Source organism: Amblyomma americanum, chromosome 9, assembly GCF_052857255.1.
Source record: "Amblyomma americanum isolate KBUSLIRL-KWMA chromosome 9, ASM5285725v1, whole genome shotgun sequence".
In the NCBI taxonomy this organism is placed as follows: Eukaryota; Metazoa; Arthropoda; class Arachnida; order Ixodida; family Ixodidae; genus Amblyomma; species Amblyomma americanum.
In genome coordinates this window covers 125,190,455-125,212,185 of record NC_135505.1, presented here as the reverse complement: position 1 = coordinate 125,212,185, position 21,731 = coordinate 125,190,455, and the positions used below count along the sequence as shown (strand labels likewise).

General features: G+C 45.0%; 1 protein-coding gene across 1 annotated transcript; it reads left to right on the top strand.

The window, feature by feature from the left end:
- The first annotated feature begins 9,681 nt into the window (after positions 1-9,681).
- LOC144103655 (uncharacterized) lies at positions 9,682-18,528 on the top strand. The gene is made up of 5 exons (XM_077636316.1): positions 9,682-10,027; positions 11,580-12,637; positions 14,576-14,840; positions 15,723-16,157; positions 18,215-18,528. The coding sequence occupies exons 1-5, from the start codon at positions 9,682-9,684 to the stop codon at positions 18,526-18,528; spliced, it is 2,418 nt and encodes an 805-aa protein (XP_077492442.1).
- Positions 18,529-21,731: the final 3,203 nt, after the last annotated feature.

Sequence of the window (21,731 nt, the reverse complement as noted above, 5' to 3'; positions counted from 1 at the left end):
TATTTCGATATGCACCTCATCGATGCAGTACACGACCTCTTCTGCCTGTCGAAGCTCGAAAGACCTTTAGGACAATGAGCATTTATTGAGACTGGCGTGACGAAATTCAATTCGAACCTAAGCAAAACACTTGCGCCGTTCGTTTCTTTCAAATAAACAAAAAAGAGACAGTTTTTTTGGTGGTTTCGAACTCCCAATGAAATCTGAACCGCAACCCTGCCAAGCATAACACGATGAGTGGATGGTGAACCCTTACAGATATCAACGTGTGACCCCCGTTGCACAATATATCGCTGACACGCAGCCGTTCGTTCCCAGTACCTGTCTCAAAAGGTGTCTTCCACCTCGGGGTTGTGTAATCTTCAGTCTTGATAGGAATGGGAGGGGATGCTCTTAAATCGAATTATCTCACTTTGTTCTGAGAGAGTAGCTTCAATTGACGCTGGTGATGCGAACTAACTCAGCCCCCCACTCCCTCTTTGGCGTTGTATTTCAGCGGCCCTCGAAAATGTACCAAGCAGTATTTCTGCAGACTTTCGAATCGTGTGCCACTCGGTTTATGTTGGCATCGGCTTTGTAGCAACTGGCACGAATATTCGTTCAAGCGAAAGCTCACTTGTGGAGTTTTTGTGCAGGAATGCAAATTTTGTTAAACGAGTTAGAAAAGGAACTGTAATTGGATATTTTTTCGAAGCGATATGAAGCCAGGGTGCGCTGTGAAAAATCCTATGTTAAATACTGCCCAGCAACCAATTCAAATTCGGTGTTTGCGTGCACTCCGTACAAAATGCGATTGAATTGATACTTGTTCTTTGTCTAACCTCATTTTTTTGCTTGTTAGCTCGTTCATATTGAACGTCCTTCCATCAAAAGGAAGTGTATGGTATCGTGCTCATCTACATGGAAGATAACTCCAAAGGCGTCATGCCATTACACATTATGAATTCACGGTTGCGCTGCTGACAGACGCACCCCGTGCATTGATTTTCATTGTAAAGCACTGTTCGTAAGTTATTAGCGATGAAACAGGCACAGCCGCCATGTTAGAAAATTCTTGCATATCACTAAAATTTCGAAACTTTTTAATGCGGCGAGTATATTCACGTAGCCAGCGTGTGATTGTCAACATATTTGTTCCGGTGCGTTCGTTTACTTTGAAACTTAAACCAACGTGCTAACATTATTTTAATTTAGTTTCACACGCTTTCCATCACTACAAGTTATCTGCATATGATTTGTATGCGCTCTTCAGGACTAATTTGGCTCACAAACAGGCGCGTGATTCATATAGAAAATACACGGAGACCTTTCAGCGCAGTGCTCAACGGTGTGCTTTTGTGAAGTTTATAATAATTTCACCTAATATTGTTTCTTGCGGTAGCCCACAACAAATCGGCAGCATACCGTTGTACCGTTAAGTACTTCTATTGGTTAGTTTAGTTTATGGGCTTTAACATTCAAAAGCTTCTTATGCTATGACGGACGCCGTAGTGAAGGGTTCCGGAAACTTCGAACTAGAAGCCCCACGTACACTCTAAACACTAGTGCACCAGAGGACAGCTTACTCACTTTTTACTCCTTTTTGTTTAGAATTCAGCAGCGGAGCGAAAAAGCGACGGCGAAGTTGAATTCAAAGGCACCGTGGGAAAGCCAGCTGAGGCACCAACCACTTCCGCATACCACCCTTTCTGACAGGGGATGCCGTCCTACCTACCGCGACCCTCGGGCAGTCTACGCCCTCAAAAAGCCCAGACCAAGGCACTCTTTGCCTACTTGAGAGCGACTGGATTGTGTGACAAATTGTGACAGCGTTGTGCGTGTGTGTGTTTTATGCCCTTTTTCCCTTCTCCCTTCCTCCTTTTAGTCCCCTAATTCCTTTTCCCCAGTGCAGTGTAGCCAACCGGAACCCCTTTTCTCGTTAACATCCCTACCTTTCCCTCCTCCTCTTTATATATCTATCTATAGCACTCCCACCAACCCACCGCCGCCCATCATCACTCTCTAGAAGAATGCTGTCCCATGGGCGAAGCCTCGGCTTAGGGCAAAAGCATTCATTACAGTAAAAGCCTGGAAGTAATCGCCGAGGGTGAATGCAACTACTAACGGAGCTTTCTCGAATCAGGTTTCGTGATAGTCCTCTCAATTTTTTGGTTACAGAATTAAACACACATTACCGCATACATACATACACGCACATATTAAGGCGGAAGCAGTAAGGAGCTCGTGTCACAGATAATCCGGCGTTGCCGTCAACGTCGTCGGCGTCGTTGACCGTAAGCAAAAATTCGGCGAAATATCACCAGAGAAGCAACCTAGGAGGGAAGCACGCGCGCAGGATACCTAGGTCCCGTGACCTTGCAGCGTCATCACAACCTGCCCACCGGATTGTGAGCAAACTGCCCACCGTGGCAGGTGTCATTTAGATTAATTATTAATGGTCAGGAAAAGCAACCTGGGTCACACAAGGCCCAGCGCCGCAAGGCAGTGGTGCACAGCTTAACCGCTGCATTACTGCACCAGGGATCTCCCAGAGATCGATGAATGTAGATATTGGACAATTCTGCATATAAGATAATTAACCCGTTAAGCTATGGTGTCGTACCCTTTAGGCGGAGCTTAAGTGTACCCTGCAATTTTTTATGTACACAACCTGCAGGCACATATCTAACTGCTGTTTGCTAATAATGCGTCAGTTGCCTTTTGTTAAAATTATGTTCTCTATTTTAGTTCAGTTTCTGCTAAAATCTACATGCAAATATAGTAGCAATTTATAGACTAAGAAACAATGCTTTACTGATAGTTACAACGACGTTTTATCGAAATTTACAATGGGCATAATTATGAAGCAAATAATTCCTCCTTTCTTAAGGCGCTCGTATCACCAACGTTTCTGACATTGTTTTTTAAACACATCTATAAAAAGTATGGTCGCTAAATAAGCACCAAGACCGCACAAATTCATATCCGACAATACTGGACAAAAGCATTTCTGAGCGGCAAACCAAGCAGTTTTTTCCCACCCCCAATGTAAGATTTCACTCTAATAATCAATACAGCCGCCGATCACCCAACGGCAGTCTTGCATTTTTTTATTAAGTTTTTTGCTGTCGTCAAATGTGTTCCCCATTGGTTTTCTGTATCAGTCTCAACTCTTCGATTCGGTTGTTGGAAACACTATATATGAAAGATTTTGCTATATATAGGAATAATTGACCATTACTTTTAATACTTTTATAACAGTATAGAATTTTCCAAATTTAAAAATTTTTATCCGAAAATGTTAGACATGTACTAATGAAGCAAGCTTCCACTGTGTATGTGCACTTAGTATCTGCATTGAATTTTTTAATTTCATTTTCCCAATACCACTAAACGCAGAAGCTTTTCTGCACGGCATGTCTGAAGGAAGCAGAGCGACATTTCGATAAGCATAGTGTACGCTTCGGTCTCGCAACTTATTTCACTCGCGTACTCATTACCTTCGTAACTTTGCATGACTAAGGAGTGGTATCCAAAAACTGCTTGTGTCTAATTCACAGATCTACTTTTTGTACAGTTCTAAAATAAAACAGGTTTCCTGGTGTTTGTACAGAGTAGCTCATAACCATAAACACAATGGAAGAACTCCGTATTTAGTGGCAGACAAGTATTTTTGCGACAGGGCTTGCACCGTTATCTTCTTAACGTTGCCCGCATCGAATAAAGACAAAAAAAAGAGCGGAATGAAGGTAAACTGAGAAAACAACACCATGGGTATAAAGCCTCAGCTTGACGTTCCCAGAAAGCTGTCATGACCTAAATAAAGTGCGGGGATGTCGAAGGTTTTGGCGCAGCAAGCCTCTCGCTGCCGCTTCTAAGAGCCAAAAAAAGTGTGAACAGTTTGGGCGATCTTGTTACCCTTATCTTTTTCCTTATCATTGCATCCTCGCAGAGATCTGTTTCAAGAAAGGGAAACCTTTAAAGTGCCTTTTCTTTAACAGCGGCTTTTTAGGATTTCTAGGCTGAAGAAAAACGCGAAGCGGGAAATGTGATCCCTTTCATCAGAAAAGAAGAACGCGGTTTGAAAAACTCGGATCTTTCGTGACGACGTGAAGGTCCAACTAAAGAAAAATTAGCGTTGAATGCGATCCCTATATAAGTTTCCGGAATCTTGTGACGCAGTCTAGTTGTGAGTCATCGAAAAAACAAGGTTCAGAAAATGAATACTGAATGGTTGCTGGTTACAGCAAACGACACCTCACAGCACCGTAGCCTAGGAAGACAAACGTGCCACTAAAACAGAGAAGCCTTCCAACCATGATTCTGAATAATATCCTAAAATCAAAACTCTTTTGGCGTTCTTCCGAGCGATCTAGGTTCGTGTGCTTCTGTCGCTTTTAGCCATATACGCTATCCTATTACTCAGAGGTTCACTTTCGGGCCCACTTGAGCTGGTCAAGACTTTCACCGACGAGCTTCAGTAATCAGATCAGTTCTTGAGCGCTTTTAATGGCCTCATATCGCCACTGCATTCTATATTGTTATGGTAAGGCTTCTGTCGCTACCGCTTTGCTATCCACATTTTGATCATATTAAACTGCGGAAGACAGTTGAAGGAATATTTTTGCGGTAGGATAGCTGAAGCGATCACAGCGCTGAGAAAATGACCCAGAGAGAAATTCACAAGCATGGTGGACAATAGAAATGTAAAATGCTCAGCTGTTTCCTTCCTGCGTCACCGCACTGTGCACCGAACTTAGGGCGGATAATCTAGCGACTGTTGTAACTGGAAGTGCGGCCTTCTATAGGGAACTTGGAGATAGAAGCACAAGACTCGAAGTACAAAATGAAGAGTTCGAGTACACCGTTTGGGGGCTACGGCAAAATGCCTGGTTGTTCCTGGTGTCTCACTGTTACGCTATTTCAAGCTAAAAAAGCGAAGGCTTCTGGTCTCGGAAACGAAAAAACACCAGCAAAAGCGGAGGCAAACCATGGCGCTGCCTCAGCGGTCAGGGGCGACGTTTAATGAAGTTGAAGATGCTAAACAATTAAACTAAAAAAGTTTTCCAGAAATTTTAGCCTCTAGAAGCAGAATTTTCTTATAGCTTTTAGAATCCCATTTTATGCAGACACCTAAGTCGCTTTCACGTAATTACTGCCCTGCTTTTTTATTATTTACGTCCCCATCTAAAGAGGCGGTTGGTGTTTTCATACCTTTTTTCTAACACGGCTACGACACTCAATGAATAACATTCATAAGTGAAATTTCTTAATAAGCAATTCAACGTGCAGCGTGAAATCTCTTAAAACACATGCGAGGAAATATATGTATTTCAACACTTCAACTTCTTGTCAGTGACAAAGAAGTCAATAATCAGCCACTTGTTTTCAGGTTCACCGAACCTTTGTGTCCTTTATTAATGCCATGCAAAGCGCTACTAAGCTCACTAACAAGAAAATGCATGTGCTTCAGTATAGGGGAAGATATTTTCCAGTAGCTCTGCGAGATTGTTAAAGAACAGAACGTTTTCCACAAGTAGAAAATGTATTATCGATTACCGAAAGCCCTGAACCTTTCAGACACTGGCTTAATAAAGCACGATTTAACCGCAACCCACTACCAATTCATTTGCTGTCTTAAGGCCGTCTCCTTGATCACTAGAGTTTTTCTTGTTTAACGAAGCGATTCACTCTACTTTTTCCGCACTCAAGCGAACTTTTTAGCCTGTACGTTTTAAGAATCTAGGTCCAATCATGATAACGTCTATCCCGTGGGAAAAAGACACGCTCTCACACTTTATGAAACATGAGTAAGTGAAGTTAAATCCATTTCTTCCGCAGCGGTCTGTCATCCTTAATCCACAAAGGGAGATTATTAGCGTGAAAAAGAATACTGCAGATTAGCAAAAGCAGCTTTTGAGCTCAAAGCCAACGTGTATTTTAATCCGGTTGCTAATTAAGAAGGTCTCTTTACTACGGAGAGATCAGAGGTTTCTTTGAAGGACACTTGTCGCACTGTGCCGTCACACCAAACTGTATATCAAGAGCTCACTGCTGATAATTCTTGCCGGTGTTTGTTTAACAAAGTGGCAGTGTTTTATGCAGCAAATTTATTAGTACTGAGGCGTAAATACAGCAATATTAAGAATCAGCTCTTTAACCGGCATGGATTCATTAGCCGCCACCCACACCCATTCGCGCAACTTAAGATTTCAATGGACTATTTTTGCAGCTTTAAAACAGTAAAGTAGAACAAACATTAAAGATAGTATCCATGTTTATCGCAAGCAAAAAAATGGTCTGGTAAATTTTTTGAAATGCAGGATGTGTCAAATGCTTGAGATATGAGGCTTGACTGAAAAACCTGCATCACAGCGACGGCAACACAAGATAGAAGAGAAGAACACATGCGCACACTACCCACTGTTTATTGAAAGAAAAGGGGCATATTTATAACCCTCACCCAAGAATGTAAAAACACCCTCTCGCTCTCGACCCAGCCATATATATATATATATATATATATATATATATATATATATATATATATATATATATATATATATATATATATATATATATATATATATATATATATATATATATATATATATATATATATATATATATGTGTGTGTGTGCAGACAAGGGACTGGAACTCCTTATCTGACAGTGCTAGAGAGGGAGTACTGACACATTGGTAGGAGGTCCTGGCTATCAGGTGTGCTATTATTTCCCTAGCTAGCGAGTCGCGGTTCTTTGCTATCACAGAGCATTTATTGTAGAGTGGAGTACAGGCTTTTGAGTCGTTATCGTCTTCCTCGTCATCGTTATCGTGAACACCAACGCGCCCAACAAATGGTATTGTCGGGAGGGGTAGAGCTCTCGCTCTAAAAGGTTTGCCGATCTAATAATGTCGAGGAGTGAGCGCTGAGGCACTGCGTTCGAGTAGTAAATGTTGAAGTATTGTTCATAGAGAGGCCCACCGCAGCCACTTCCGGATTCTCGTTGGCTTCAGTGCCGAGGAAAAGCCCGCAGCAGGAGTTGGATATCAGTTTCAGCATTCCAGGGCTTGACGACTGAACTACCGGCGCGAGAATATAAGTCTCGAAATCGAGGCCACTGTTGACTTCCGGCAGGAGTGAGGCCAGCCAGACCGAGATCACACAACATGAAAGCTCCTCTGTGCGGGTAAAACCATGGAGGAGGCTAACCGCATACCGAGAGACGAGAGAACGTGTGCGGTGGCGGAGGGGCTATTTTCTTGCTGAAAAGAAGGTGGCATCATCGAGAACTGCGTTAATAACAATGATGCTGCATGAAAAGACAAGGTGTGATATTTACTAGCAAGGGGGAGCGCTGTCGGTGCGACGGAAGAGTTTCTGTCCTGCACAGCACGATATTACATACTTTCCAGAACCGTTTATAGCGTTGTAGCATATAGTGTTCTAGACTCATTTTCCGATTTCGAACATACATATGTATGCCTGAAATCGGAAAAAGAGCAAAATCAAAAATCGGAAATGTACGTACATACGCCCATGAAGCCTGCATTGTGGAAGGCGGCCAACCTGCTCATCGGGTTGTTGGCAACCAGACAGGCGTGTACACCTGGTAGATATTCATCCTGATCTTTCCGCAAAGCACTTTAGGGTAGACGCCTTATGGTAAAGGCATTTCGGGTGAAGACCTTCATGGTAATTTTCTGCCAGGTAAAGACCTTTAGGTGAGATGCCTTTAGCACATAACGACCTCAAGTGCCCACCGTAACTTTTGCTACCGCCCGATATTCCGCGCTTAGCCATGCTAAACCGTCTGCTATTTTTTTTTCGTTTTTTTGTTCTGCTGAAATTCGGAGTTAACAGTCACCCTTCGCGATAAAATTGAATCAATGTGCTTTAGTATCTGTATACTTTCGTACTCCCCAGCAACTGAAAGAGCCACACTTGCGTTGCAGTCGCAGTTGTGCCACATTAATGTAGATCGGTAACCCATTTCGCTTTTCAGAGATCCTAAGCCCGCACGTACCTCAGCCTTGCAAGATGTCTCCATAACGCCTTGGGCTAGTTGCTTCAATTCCCATATCTTTATATATTAGCTGGCGGTTAAATGGATGATTGCGAGAGGTTACTCGATAAGAGTAACCTGGGCCTCACAAGCCCCACCGGTGGCTGTGTTCGAAACAGACGCCTGCCGGGGCAGTGGAACATTGCTCTAACCGCTGCACCACTGCGCCAGAAGGGGTATGAGGGCTCCATGGGATCCATGAATGCAAAGTTGAGAATGGCAAAGTCCGCATATATGGGCATTACACCCACTAACGCTGTCGCGTCATATACTCAAAGTGGACCTATACAACAAAATCGGCATCAACGCAAGATGCTAAGGCATTCAAAAGATGCACCGGAGTTCGCCCGACAGTTTTTTTTTTACACCATTCATTCTCTCTGCTTCGTTGGCCCGTTTCTCGTTGTTGCCTCTGAAGCTATGGCACATACCCTCGGTGGGGGATTGGCCAGGGTTAGGTGCAGATCCAAACAGCAGAAAATTCATGTAGACTTATCTAGTCGTCGATACCGTCCCGTCGGCATCGATCACGTGCCTCGTGGTGCTCTCGATCACGTGACCGCTCCCTGAACGCAGCCTGTGTCCCCTGCATCATGTTATTTTCTCGGTGATTGGGCTGGGCGCGCGCTGGCGACAAGACGCCGCCATACGCGCCGGAACTCCTGTCAGAGAAATGTCACGAAGTTCTTCAAGCTATATCTTGCAGAACTTGATAGCTTTCCGCCTATCGCCCTTGCTTGTGATTGGCGCCTTTCGTCGTCGAGTTCAAACCATGGGGATTTACGAAGGAAAGATATCCAATGCACACTATGAAACATGTGAATCACCATGACACACGTGAATCGATAAGGAATTCAGCTTTCAGCGCAGCCAAAAGCCTACGCTAATGCGGACGCATTTCCCCTGTGCACTAAGTAGTCGTTATCAGTATGAAAGAAACAGAAGCGGCTCAGGGCCGATTACCGCACTAGCCACACGAAATATTGCGCGTTCGCTTTATTTAATATTTAGCCATGAACACTCCATCACAATAACATCAACAGCACCTATCACCAAACTGGTTGTAAATTGCGTCATCATTTCGCCAATCATTTCGCTAACTTGCTAAGGCTGATCCCTCGCCGTAGCGTTAGGATAAGATGTTCGCCACCTGCTGTGGACTTGTGCAGATACAAAGGCTTCACGAACACGAGTATTGCAGGAAATGGTATCAACGGCGACAAGGGAAGATTTCTCCAACTCACTGACCGACAACAGTATGAGCAGGAACCTTCTCCGGTTCCTGCACGAAAACAGCTTGCATTATTTCCTTTAATTCGTACGCAGTGAGCCCAAATTATGCCTTGTTTTTGTTGTTTGCATGATAAAATGGCACATGCCCACAAGGAAGAATGGCCATAACCAGGCTGTGACTACTTGTATTGCAAATTGCATGCGGCAAACGTAGCATGATCTAAACAATTGGACAACTCAGTTTCCGTGACACAGGTGGTTGAGGGTAGTTAGGGAGTCTAACAAGCTTATGGCAAGTGTGCGAAATAAACAAAAGTAAGCGCGCGTCATTTTTTTCTCTTTCTGTTTTCGCCGCGAGCGTGTCTCACTATAGGCTAAAGAAGAAGAAGTCAGCTCTGAGCTATGGCTGAGGACACGACTTCTGCGCCTCCGATGTTCCCCACTCCAGTAGCCCCCTGTTCTGACCTGGCCCCTGGTCCCAGCGGAGCTTCCTCAACCCCTCGAGATGGCACGGGAGTCGGTTCATTCGGAGGCAGCAAACGTGCCGACGGCGCCGTCGGCTCTCCTGTTCGACGTAGCGTTTCTCCGCGTCCCAAGTCACTATCTTTGGCCAGCACCAAGTCATGGCCCGGGGCAAACGTCAGGACGCTGCGCAGACCAATCTATGACACCGAAATCGACACTGATATCGCACCTCGCAGACCTGGAAACCTTGCTTGGGCGGAAATGAAAGCCAGATACCATGAGGGTGAGTGGCGCTTGCCTTATCATAACCCGCAGATGTTCGCGCTGGTTGCATCCGGTATAGCGCTTTTCCTTAAAACTCCTCTGTGCGCTCTGAAGCCAGATGGTGTCGAATACTGTCGGCCGGAAAAGTTTGCGGAATCTTCGAAGCGTGGTGGACCGAAACAAAACTGCATTGCTGCGTCATCTGCCGTCAGAGAGCGCGGTGTCCAGGCTAACTGCATTTATCAGCCACCCGTGGCGTGAGCCTCGAACAAACGGTTTGTGATGGCAGATTGGCATTCCCGCAAACGTGCTGGCAGTACCTCCTGAGGGCGATGACATCTCTGTGCGTGCTGGTAGTCACGCTTAATTTAAATCCGGAGGCTACTTTAAATGTTGACTGCTGAAAAACAAATGTAGGATCGTCGTTGGAATTGAAGCGTGTGTCTGGTGCTCTCTGATCCAATGACTATGAGGCTATTCTAGACAAAATTCAACGTGTCTGCTGAGTTTATATCCGGTTTCTAATGCTGGTCTCCCGCATACCCTTTTCCAGTCTGCTCCCTTGCAGACGACTACGGTCGACTAGACAGTCATGAGTCTGCCTACTTCGAATCGGGCTTTGAATTGCAATGAGTAAGGCATGGCGAAAGAAAAAGCTAGACCATTGTTCCCGAATCTCCAAACTCTAAAGCGCTGCTTCTGCGGCGAGTGCGTACAGCTGCTGTGGACAAATGAAGCAGTTAGAACCATGAGAGGTGATTCAAAACAAGTACGTCACGAAAAATCTTGCGAACTCTCTTAAACAAAAGTATTTATAGTGCTCACAATGGCAAGCATTTCAAGCTTCAGGCCAGGCCTAACTTCGCGATTGAAGCCAGAGGCATTCATGTCGTGTAGACAGCGTATGTAAACGTTCCTGCTTGCCACCTGCAATTACTCGCGTACTATAAGCTTCAAAAGCATAAGCTTTGTTGCGACTGGCTATTTTTTTCAAATGCGGTCTCTTTTTGCTGTAAAAATATTTATACATGCTAATGCATAAAACGTTACGTAATACTCGGCTCTCATAATGCACTCTCGTTGTTTCCGCTTGGCAGCCTCAGAGCTTTCCACAAAATCGCAAAGCTTTAGACGACTGCCTAAGCTTTATACTCTGATTTTATGCACAAAACAGCGAAGTGAAATTTGTCGGAAAGGGGTTGTTGCCCGTATTGTGACGACCGGGTATATTTGTCTTATGTGCGATTCCAGGCGCAAGCACCGTTCTAAAATACTCCTAATAACTTCGATCATGGTACACTACTTAGCTCCCGTTCTTTCAGGGGCATTCAACGCCGAACCATGTACGAGCGTTGGTACAATAGCTGTGTTTTTGGTGTCAAAAATGCCATAGCGCCTTCCCAAAACGCTTTTCAGTCTATTAGATAATAAACTTCATTTTTTATTCCACACTACGTAATGTTTTCTTGAAAGTATCGCCGTTAATTAAACTCAGTATCTGGATTTTGCGCACCTTATTGGGCATGAAATAGCGAGGTATTGATTGTGGCTTGTGTTTCGAACCTTTGCAGTTAAAGAACAGGACAGGAAAATTAGAATGAACCAGAGGGCCTTCTCGTTCCTGTTCATGGTCCTCATTGTCATTCCTGCTGTTATCGTGGCCATCATCGGCATGGCGTTCTTGCTGACGCTGCGAAGGCGTGAACCGAGCGGTGAATCCTCTCGCTTCCGCTCGAAGGACGCCATAATGGACCTCACCCAAGCCTGCAGGGACCTGCCAAAGAACGACTCCTGCCATGTCGCGATTCAGGAGCTTCAATGGGCAATGAACCTCGAAGCTGACCCCTGTCGTGACTTCTACGAGTATGCGTGCGGTCGTTGGAAGCCACCAGTGAGCGGAGCCGACAGCTACCTATCAGAGGTCGTGACGCTCTTCAACTCCCGTGTCCACGACAGCCTCCTGAACGTTTCCTTCGACATCTACGACGGCAGGACAGCACCGTACGATCTTCCGGTCCAACAGATGGCACTCTTTCACTCCAGCTGCTTCTGGATGTTCACAGGGCGCACCTCTGGAGGAAACATCGAAGACGTGTTGGGCATCCTATCCATCGATCAGAAGTCTTGGCTAGAGGTGCCTTCAGCGGAAAGACTTGTCGAGATGGCAGTGACCACGAGCCAAAGGACCGGCCTTTCTGCCTTTATTGACGTTAGGCTCTTGAGCGATAAACTTTTCCTTGACGTCGGCTTGTCAATAGTTAAAACTTTTTTGTACAGTCCAGGTGTGAGGCAATACTTCGTGGACGCCATCATATGCCTTGGTTTAAACCTCACCCATCAAGTAGATCAGGTAATCAACTTGGACTATAAGGTGGACAGGCTTGTGTCGGCGTTTAACTATAGCGACGCTTTTAAGACGCTCACTGTCGGCGAGCTCGTGCAGGGGCTCCGACCGATCAGTTGGCTCGATGCTCTCAATATGGACAGGCCGAACAAGTTGCCAAATCTCACGGATAAAAGTCAGATTTTTGTGCGAGGGGAGGGAGTCATCAAAGATATTATGCAGCTGCTCCGTGAAGAACAGCTTCCAGTCATCGGGCTCTACGGGCTCCTCAGCATGTTGTCCATGGTGAGTCATTTTACAGAAAAAGCCATAATAAATTTGTACAAACCATTCAGCAGAAGCAATTTAGGGAGTAAAACAGCACCCATGCAATGCGTTAGGTCTAACGTATTTTTGTAGGCTGACACCACCACCACGTACCTCAAAGCGCAATGAACGTGCCCGCTCACCCATGGAGCCAGTCATACGCTTTTCCTTTCCTTAAAGCGAGCGGAGGGTTTAGACTGCACTTTCCGCTGTGGCTTAGTAGTTAAGGCAGTCGGCTGCTGAACCGGAGTTCCCGGGTCCGATCAGGGCCATGGCGGCCACGTTTCGATGTTGGCGAAACGCAAAGGCGCCTGTGGGCTGTGCGATGCCAGTGCACGTTGAGTCGTGGTGGCGGTGAAAACTTCCTGTTCAGTGGAAGGACAGTTTACAGGCCAAAAATGGCCCTTTACATAAGTGGAGTCCTTTGTACTGGACACCGCTGGACAAGGCCACAACTCGCGCCCCTTTGACTCGAGCACTTTCAGACTCCAGCCCAGAGCAGTTGAGCAGGGCTGTCTCCTATGCCTCTCGGGAAGTAGAAGGGTTTGGGGAAAGGGAAGGATTCTTCTGACAGTCCCAAATCATGGCGAAACTCAGGAGTTCTATTACGAATTGAATCGGCTTTTTTCCGGTCCCCGCTAGGGGCCTCAGTAAAGCCCATGAGCGAACTTTCGGGCGCCTGCAGACCAACACTTTGTTGTGTCCTGCAATAGCGAGAAATTCTGACCCCAAATTGATGGGCGCTGTCCTCTTTGTAGGGAGGTGTCCGATGACTTCTACATGAGATTCCCAGGTGGTCGCAATTATTCTGGAGCCCTCAACTACACCTCTTACTTCCTTTCTTCTTTCACTCTCACCTTCATTTCCTCCCATCATTTTCCTCACAGCGCGGTTCGGGTGTCCACCAAGATGTGAGACAGTTACTTCACCATTCCCTTTCCTCAAAAACCAATTTATAAATTTTCAGATTTTAGGCGGCGAGTACAGCACTGGCAAATAGATAATTTGGTTCATGCAAGCGGGCTCTAGGGTCCACGACGTGTGCCGGGAACGCGATCGAACGTAAGGCCGCAAACGGAAGAAGGCCGGATATGCATTTGACGCTATAGACGCCCAACCAGACAGAAGCCTGTGAAATTTCAAAACGGGCTTGACACTCCATACTTCTCGGCCGCTAATGGGAATCAGCTTTCGCTGATTATTCTGCTAAGCCGGTAAGCTATGATCTAATAAATCTTTCGCCCTACAGCTGCTTGTTTTCGAGAAGAAAATGCTTTTGAAACTTTTTTTAGGGAAGATCAACTGACTGGCTTAGTGGAAAAGACAGGAGATCACGAGAAGGATGGCTGTGCAATACCCAATGGGAAGGAAACTTTGCATGCTTAGTGCCGAGTAAGGTATTGATGGAGTATGCACAGTTCATCTACTACTTTTTAGAACACAGCAACTTTAGCTGTGCCTTAGCTGCTTTTGATAACAGTTAGACACCTACAGACTAAAAGTATGGATAATGCACGAGACCCCCTTCCCTCACCACAGTCTTTAAAACAGCGTGAGGCGTCCACACAAAAGTGAAACTGTTACTCAGCCATTTCCACAAACACCGCTAATATATATGTGAAGGATGAGGTGGAAGAACTTTTTTAAACGAAAGACAGTTGCTCGTGCTTATCGGGGGAGGGAGGGGAGTGCGTCCTTATTTCAGGGCTCCACTTGCGCGAGCTGCCAGGCAGACCTGTAGGATAAGGACCCGTTATTTCTCCAGAGTATCGCTGACCAACAGCTCCTCCTACCGCTCCACACAGGTGTTTTCTGCTGTATATTGTTCGGTTTGGCTCCACACCCTCACGTATTGTGGAAGGGTGTAAGGCGGGCCTGGAAGCAGCGACATATGGGAATAACAACTTTGCTTTTCAGGTTATGAAGTTTCCGTACTACGCTCGTTACGCCAGCTTCCAGGACCCGTTTGCTGGCGTCAAGTGGTGCCTCATTCTGACTGCGTGGCACTTCAATCACCTTTTCCCTGCGTGGCTCGGCGGGATGTTCCTTAAAAAGAACGACGTTGCAAGGTTCAGCAATGCATTCGAGGATGTCATGGGCGTCGTACGCAGCGACAACGTTGTCAACGCCGGTGTCTACCTTGACACTGAGCTCCTCAACATCACCTCAACTCATATTATCGGTAAGGGCCAGTTCACCGCTTTCACAATGCGGGGTAGTTATGCAAATAAAATTAATCCCCGAGTATGAGTGCGACACGAGTCAACAGCCAAAATAGCAGTTAGAAAGGTGTATTGTTGACGAGATATTTAACAGCCTGTTCCTGTGAGGAAACTAATGCGATTTTTTGGGTATTGTAGAATAAATCATTTCACTGTCATACAGCGTATTAAGTTTTCGCTGCATTCTGCAAGCTGCAACTTGACATCTGAAGGCCGAATGCGAAGGGGGCGTGTCTCGCATCGAAGGACTTCATCAACGTTCCAAGCATTCGGAAACACAGAGCAGAAGTGAATGATGGATTCAAAATGTCTGCAAGCACCGAATCTAAGTGTACTGAAAATTATTTAGGAATATAGTGATACGAGTAAAAGTAACTTCTTTTCACTGTTATGATGATGATGAGATACTTTTATTGGGCCTTAGGGCAGCTTTGGGCAAAGCACTCAGTGGCACAAGGTATTTTTCGTTGTACAAACTGGGGTCAAAGATCAATTGTCGAGCATTTCACCTCACAGCGGATGAGCACCAGGCCAGGAGAAAGCTTGCACCCATTGTATAACCTGTGGCCACCTCGCGCCACTTGGCATCAAACCCTACACATCCCGCATGCAAGGCAAATTTTTTCTCAGTTACAGCTTTTTGTTTGTTTCCGCAAAGACAAACTGCGTAACAGTCGTATTTGGCCAGTATTAATTACCAGGTGATGCAGTGAAGTAGGCTGGACTGGTGATGGCGATAACGGTTATGGTTGCCTACCAAACCCCTTTCACATTGACATGACCCTCTGGAACATTTACATAACGCCTCTTCTACAGTTTCTTTTTCTCTTTAATTACTTTAGGCCTACCGGGCAACGGCACCATTCCCGTTGAGCCGCTTCCGGTTCAGATGAACGACAGCTTCCTGTGTAACATGGCAGCTGTGGTATCCACCCGGGTGGGCACCGTCGACCGAGACGCGTTGTTCGCCGAAGGCCACGCGCTGGTCATGGGGGAGCTGGGCTACCGCAAGACTGGTGCTGGAAGGTTCGGAATCCCACCGGCGCTGGTCCGTTCTCAGGGCCTCCTGTCCTTGAGCGTCCCGGATTTGGACTTTGGTCGGTCTATGCTGCGGTACCTCATGCTGCGCGCCATCTATCGGAGGGCGGTATCATACCATGTCGCAAAGCCTCCCATTTTGCCAAGAGTCGCGGTGAACGGGAGCGGCATGGATGACTACGTCAAGTCGTGCTTCGGCCAGTCGTTAAACAAGAGCCTGAACAGGAGCCCCCAGAACGGTACGAGCACTTATTTCTTATCAGTGTTAGATGTAAGAAAGGCTTCCATTAAGGCGAATGGCGACAGCCGGCGTCTCCGTTGTAACACAGTGCACTTTTCTTGGTTCTAAATCGCTTAACTTAAAATTAATTCCAAATGACCACTTTTGCACCGTCGTCATAAGCCGTATCAAGGCTTATGATCCGTTAGAGCAGGTCTGATCTCCAGGAGCATGGAGTCTGAGAAGTGGGAGCTATTAGGAGCGTGTTAGCTGCAGATATGCGTCGCATGTACGCTTTGAAGTCGTGCAATAACTGGGCTTCAAATAACAGCGAAAAAAAAACACAGACGGAACACATCGAGCAAAAATACACAACGAGCGCTGACTTTTAACAAGTTTGTCTCGAGGTATGCATTGCTTTATACATTGTTGCGAGCCGCACCAGACACAGACGCGTGACTTCTGCCACAGGTATCATTACTTCCACGAGAGTCGTCATATATCCAACTGGTCCAGTTCTTTTTTTGGAAAAAGTACAGATGGTTTGCTGAAACGATCTCCAAGTTTTGCTATCTCGACTGCCTCAGCTATCCCACGAAACAGCTGCTCAGCGTGTTTATCGATCCCTTTATCCATTGTGCATACTGAGCCATGCAAGTCGTAGATGGGCAACCTCTCACATGTATTCCAGTATGCCTGCGTGCTTAAGCGACGATAATTTTATGTTCTTGCAGTCTTTCGTTAGTGCATCTGCCGGTCTGTCCTATGTACTTTGCTCCAAATTTCAGCTCAGGGAATATATAACGCCTTCCGCGCATGCGACAAAGCGAGTCTTGTAAAAAGAGTTTGTTTTACACCCGCGCAGTTTTTCTGGCACCTCGGCGTTGACGCCCAGGAAAAGACTTCTTTTTCAGGCGGTGGGAGGTGTTATAGACATATGGAAGGGACACAATCTTTCTTTCATCTTTCGGCTTCCTGCTGCTGTCGCGCAGTTTGAGTTTCTTGCTTAATTGTTCCGCGACGGAAACAAGTAGGTGCGAGGCATACCCAGCTTCCATAAGGCGTTCAATCTGGCGACGAAAGCTAGCTTCCATCGTGTGAATGCACGACTTCTTGAGCGCATTTGACAAACACAGATTTGTAACTGCCCTTTTTACCAGTTTGGTGTGTGCCGATTGGAAAGGCATTGGCGCCTTGTCGCCTCTGGGTTCATAGGCCCAGCACACATTCCCTTTAGTGAAACGAAGTCTTAGATCAAGAAATCTGATCGACCCTTTTATAGTAATCTCGTGCGTAACAGTTAAGGGCTGGAGAGCACGACTAAAGGAGGCTACATCCTTTAAGGTGACGTCGAGGGTGTTCGTGCCGCCGCCATCACAAAGCGCTATGTAGTCGTCGACATACCTGAACACCTTTCGCACGCTTTTACTTGCTCTGTTACTTGAAGATGAATAACCAGTAAACCCAAGCTGCTGTTCTGAATAAGTGGGCGCAGCGAACTTATACTGTGTCAACTGAACAAAATTTTATTTACTGAAGCACAAAGCTATTGCGCGTAAACTAATAGCAAGCTACGCTATTTTTCAAGCAGTGAAACGCCAGCGTAAAAAAAAGAGAACGCTTTGACTTTTTGGCATCAGCTTTGAGCTTGGTTTGTGTGCGGTGCTGTTTTATAAGGCAAGAATGGCGTTTTCACCGTAAAGTGGACACGGACGCCTTATGTGCACAGTCTCAGATTCAATGCTCAAGATCTCTCACCTGCTCTTTAAGACACTTGTGTCAACGTTCAATTTTTTCCCCTTTCTCTCTAAGACACTTCAGTTCATTTGATGCATTACCTCGTGAGATATGTCGAACCTCGTTGGCATTGTATTTGACAAGTTTCTGATAACCCTAATTTATGGCGTTGACTTTCTCTGTGAGATCTTGTCTAGGTTAAACTATTCTGCTGAGCGTGCTGCCAAGTCCTCATGTGCGATAGGTTTCTTCAAGAGTAATTAGGCACGTACTTGGCAGATCAAGAACCTTGCTGCAGTAGCGAGTAACCCCTCCGTCTCCTGGTGGTCCTTGCTACAGACACGGTCGAGTCTTTCATGGGGGCGAGATGGGCGGCTGCTACAACCATGGCCTTGGCCGAGAAGGACCCTGTGACATCCGGACGTCTGGACGTGCAGGGCCGGCGACGGCTCCTCTTCCTCGGCCTCTGCGCCGTCGGCTGCGGACGCAAGGAGAACGCCGACAAGTGCAGGGACATGTCCCGGACCATGGCTGACTTCCCGCTCGCGTACGGATGCCCAGGAAATGTGGACGTCAAGTGCGACTGCAGCTCCGTCAACCACTGCGAGACGCACCTGCCTGTAGCCTGGAAGGACGACCATGCTGGAAGATAGCTGTCGTCTGCTTCCTCTTCCTATGCTCTAAACAGAAAGGAGTAAAAAATGGAGTAAGCTGTCCTCTAGGGCACACCCTTTCATAAGAGGGTGTGCGCTGAAGAACAGCTCACTCCCTTCTTTACTTCCATACAGGTGTATTGGTGTTTAGAGTGTACAGTATCTGGCTTTGAAGTTTTAATAGTGACGATGAACTAGCCGCAGTAAGAACCGGAAGAGAATGCAATATGAAAAGGTATCACTCTAGTCTTGTGTTTTTCCTATCATAACGATAGCCCTCTTCAAGGAATTTCGGCGTAAGTCTCGCGGTTCTGCTTCCTTATCGCTGTCGCTTATTTCTTTTATAAAAGACAGGGCTCTCTGGGGATGTACAACCTGATGCCAAGTGATTCAGCTGGTTTTTGCAGTTGGCGCTCTCGTAAGCGGTGCGATGAAACTCAGCTCTCTCTTCTGTAGGGACCACGAACGTTCCCGTTTTTTAGGTTAACAAATAGATTAGAATACAGAGCAATCAATATTGAGTATTGCAGATTTTCTTTTCTTTTATTTAGGCAGTGAAAGGTACGTGAAATCCAACCCCGCACATAAGTTCCCAGTCAAACAAAACTAAAGAACTGCATCAAAAATGCGACAGAATGCGTTGTAGTTAGCCGGAGCGGTAGATTTTCTGTTGTTTTGTAATATCTTGCGTGGTATTGTCACTTTTTCTTGTTATACTTCTTGTAGTCAAAATCTTTTTTTTTTTCTGTAGTATGTTTCTGCAGTATCTACACAAAGCTTTGTTGTTACTATACATTTGGCTAAAAACATGAAAGAGAATATTTTGTGACGGCAGAAACTTTTGTAGTCTTTTCTTGGCTGAGCCTCCATATTTTTAGTACATTTTTTTTCCCACTGTGAGACACCGAACTTTTCAGTTGGACGGCAGTCTCTGCAGTTATTGCCGAATGCTTAGGCGTGCTTAAAAATCTTTCATCTATAAAATGCATACTAGTCGAAATGGTTTTATTTAAGTAATTATGAGCAATTTTATATGCATTCCTGCAAATCGCACATGTGTTGTACTTGGAAGAGTTGTCCTGCAACAATATGGACATTAATTATGCATTGCATCAGCCCACTCCGTCCTTTGTATCCGAATAGATGTCAACAGTGGCTACCGCCGTTAGTGTAGCGTAAATCAGGAAACATTTTTCGGTAGTCAGGAGGAAAAAATTGCTTTGATGGAATCATGTCACATGCAGCGAGCACTAATACCTCTAGTTTCTGTTTAATTTTGTAAAGATTACGATACTATAACTAAGCCACAGGAAATCTAGTAGGCATGAAAAAGCGTAAATGTATAGCTGCAAATGGGATAACAGAAAACTGCATATATGTTAACGGGCGGGAGAAATAAAACCGTAATAAAACTCTCGGAAATCATCCTCTTCACAATGAACAGCGAGCTAATGCAAGTGAATAAATTTTTCTCCCGCTGAACTGTAGACAAATTCCTCATGGTCTTAATCTTCACTTCCAAGCTAGATATTCTAAATAGTAATGAAGTCGTGTCCAAAAAAAATTGTGAAGATCGTGCGAAGTGCCCCTTTAACTATGAACCATAAATTGTTTCTCTGTGTAACAGTTTAGAAATTAATTACAATCTTCTCTGAAGATGAGCATAAAGAAAAGATATTTAGAAAGCTCACGTATTGCGGCCGACGCGCAACTGCAAAAGGTTAGTGAACAGTGTTGAATTATAAAAACTCCGTAAGCAAATTAATCCCGGCCACGCAAATCGAAAAAAAAATAATTTTTACGCATCTACCTGAATACGAGTGCTTCTATATAGTTTTTTTTTCATTGCACGGCAGGGAACAATTTCCGTACGGTAATTATACAATTCAACACTGCTCACTAACCGCTTTACACGTGCTAGGCAATTGACTTTTCTGAACAATTACGCGCTGTTGCAGATATCGAAGCGACTGAAAAAAGTAATAAAAATCAGTTCTCACATTTCTGCTCGAAAAACAATTTTCTGTGTTACTTTCAAGATCAATGTAAAGGAAAAGCTTCGAATTCAGCTCACGCGTTCCAGCGTTCCCGTCTTTAAAGAAATGGTCTCCCACTATGCGGTTTAAAAACAACTACTGATGGCGCCTACTAAAGGTGCATATCCACTGTATATACCCAGCAATTCTGGGCAAAGGCATATTTGAACGGGAAACCATTAATGAACATAATTTTTGCTTAGAATTTGAGATTTAACTATAGCAATCAACACATATCCAGATCACCCAACGGCAGTCTTGAATTTGTTCTTCTATTTGCGTTTTTGCTATCGTCAAAAGCGTTCTCCATTGGTTTTCTGTGGGAGTCTTAACTGTTAGATGCGACCTATGGAAACATTTAGTGGCTTACTGGCTTACTGTGTAAGCTACACAGTAATCAAGATCTACTGCTCAAGTAGCGGTTGGAATTTTGTTTGTATAACGACGTTTATCCTTACACCAGAACAGTGGTATACTGTGAAGATTTGGCACTATTCAAGCTTGTGCGCTCGACTTATGCGCGACTAGTGCTATGTGCCGATCATCCGGCGCGCATATTACTCGAATGCATGGGTTCATATTTCAATAAGATGCAAACAAAATACTAGTCGACAGCGCATGTCCAGCGATTTCTGACAAATATTTTGAAAATTGTAAAATTGTAAGGTACTTTTCCGGTAATATTCAAGGTAATGGTCCTTTCTTCTGATGTGTAGAAAACTCTTTCGTATCAGAAGAATGGACCACTACCTTCAATACTACTGAGTAAGTAGCTTACAATTTTCCAATTTTCAAAATTTTGTCCGAAATTCCTGGACATGCGTTGTCGACTAGCATTTTGTTTGCATCTTATTGGGATATGAACGCATGTATTGTAGTAATCTGCGCGCCGGATGCTCTGAACGTAGCCCTAGCCGCGCATAAGTCGAGCGCACAAGCTTGAAAAGTGCCTAATCGTCACAGTATACCACTCTTCTGGTGTACCCTCGAAGGAGGGCCTTTAGGTGTATGCTAAATAAATAAATAAATAAATAAATAAATAAATAAATAAATAAATAAATAAATAAATAAATAAATAAATAAATAAATAAATAAATAAAATTCCTACCGCTACTTGAGCAGTAGATCTGGCTTACTGTCTAGTTTACCCTCAGTGCACCAATTGTA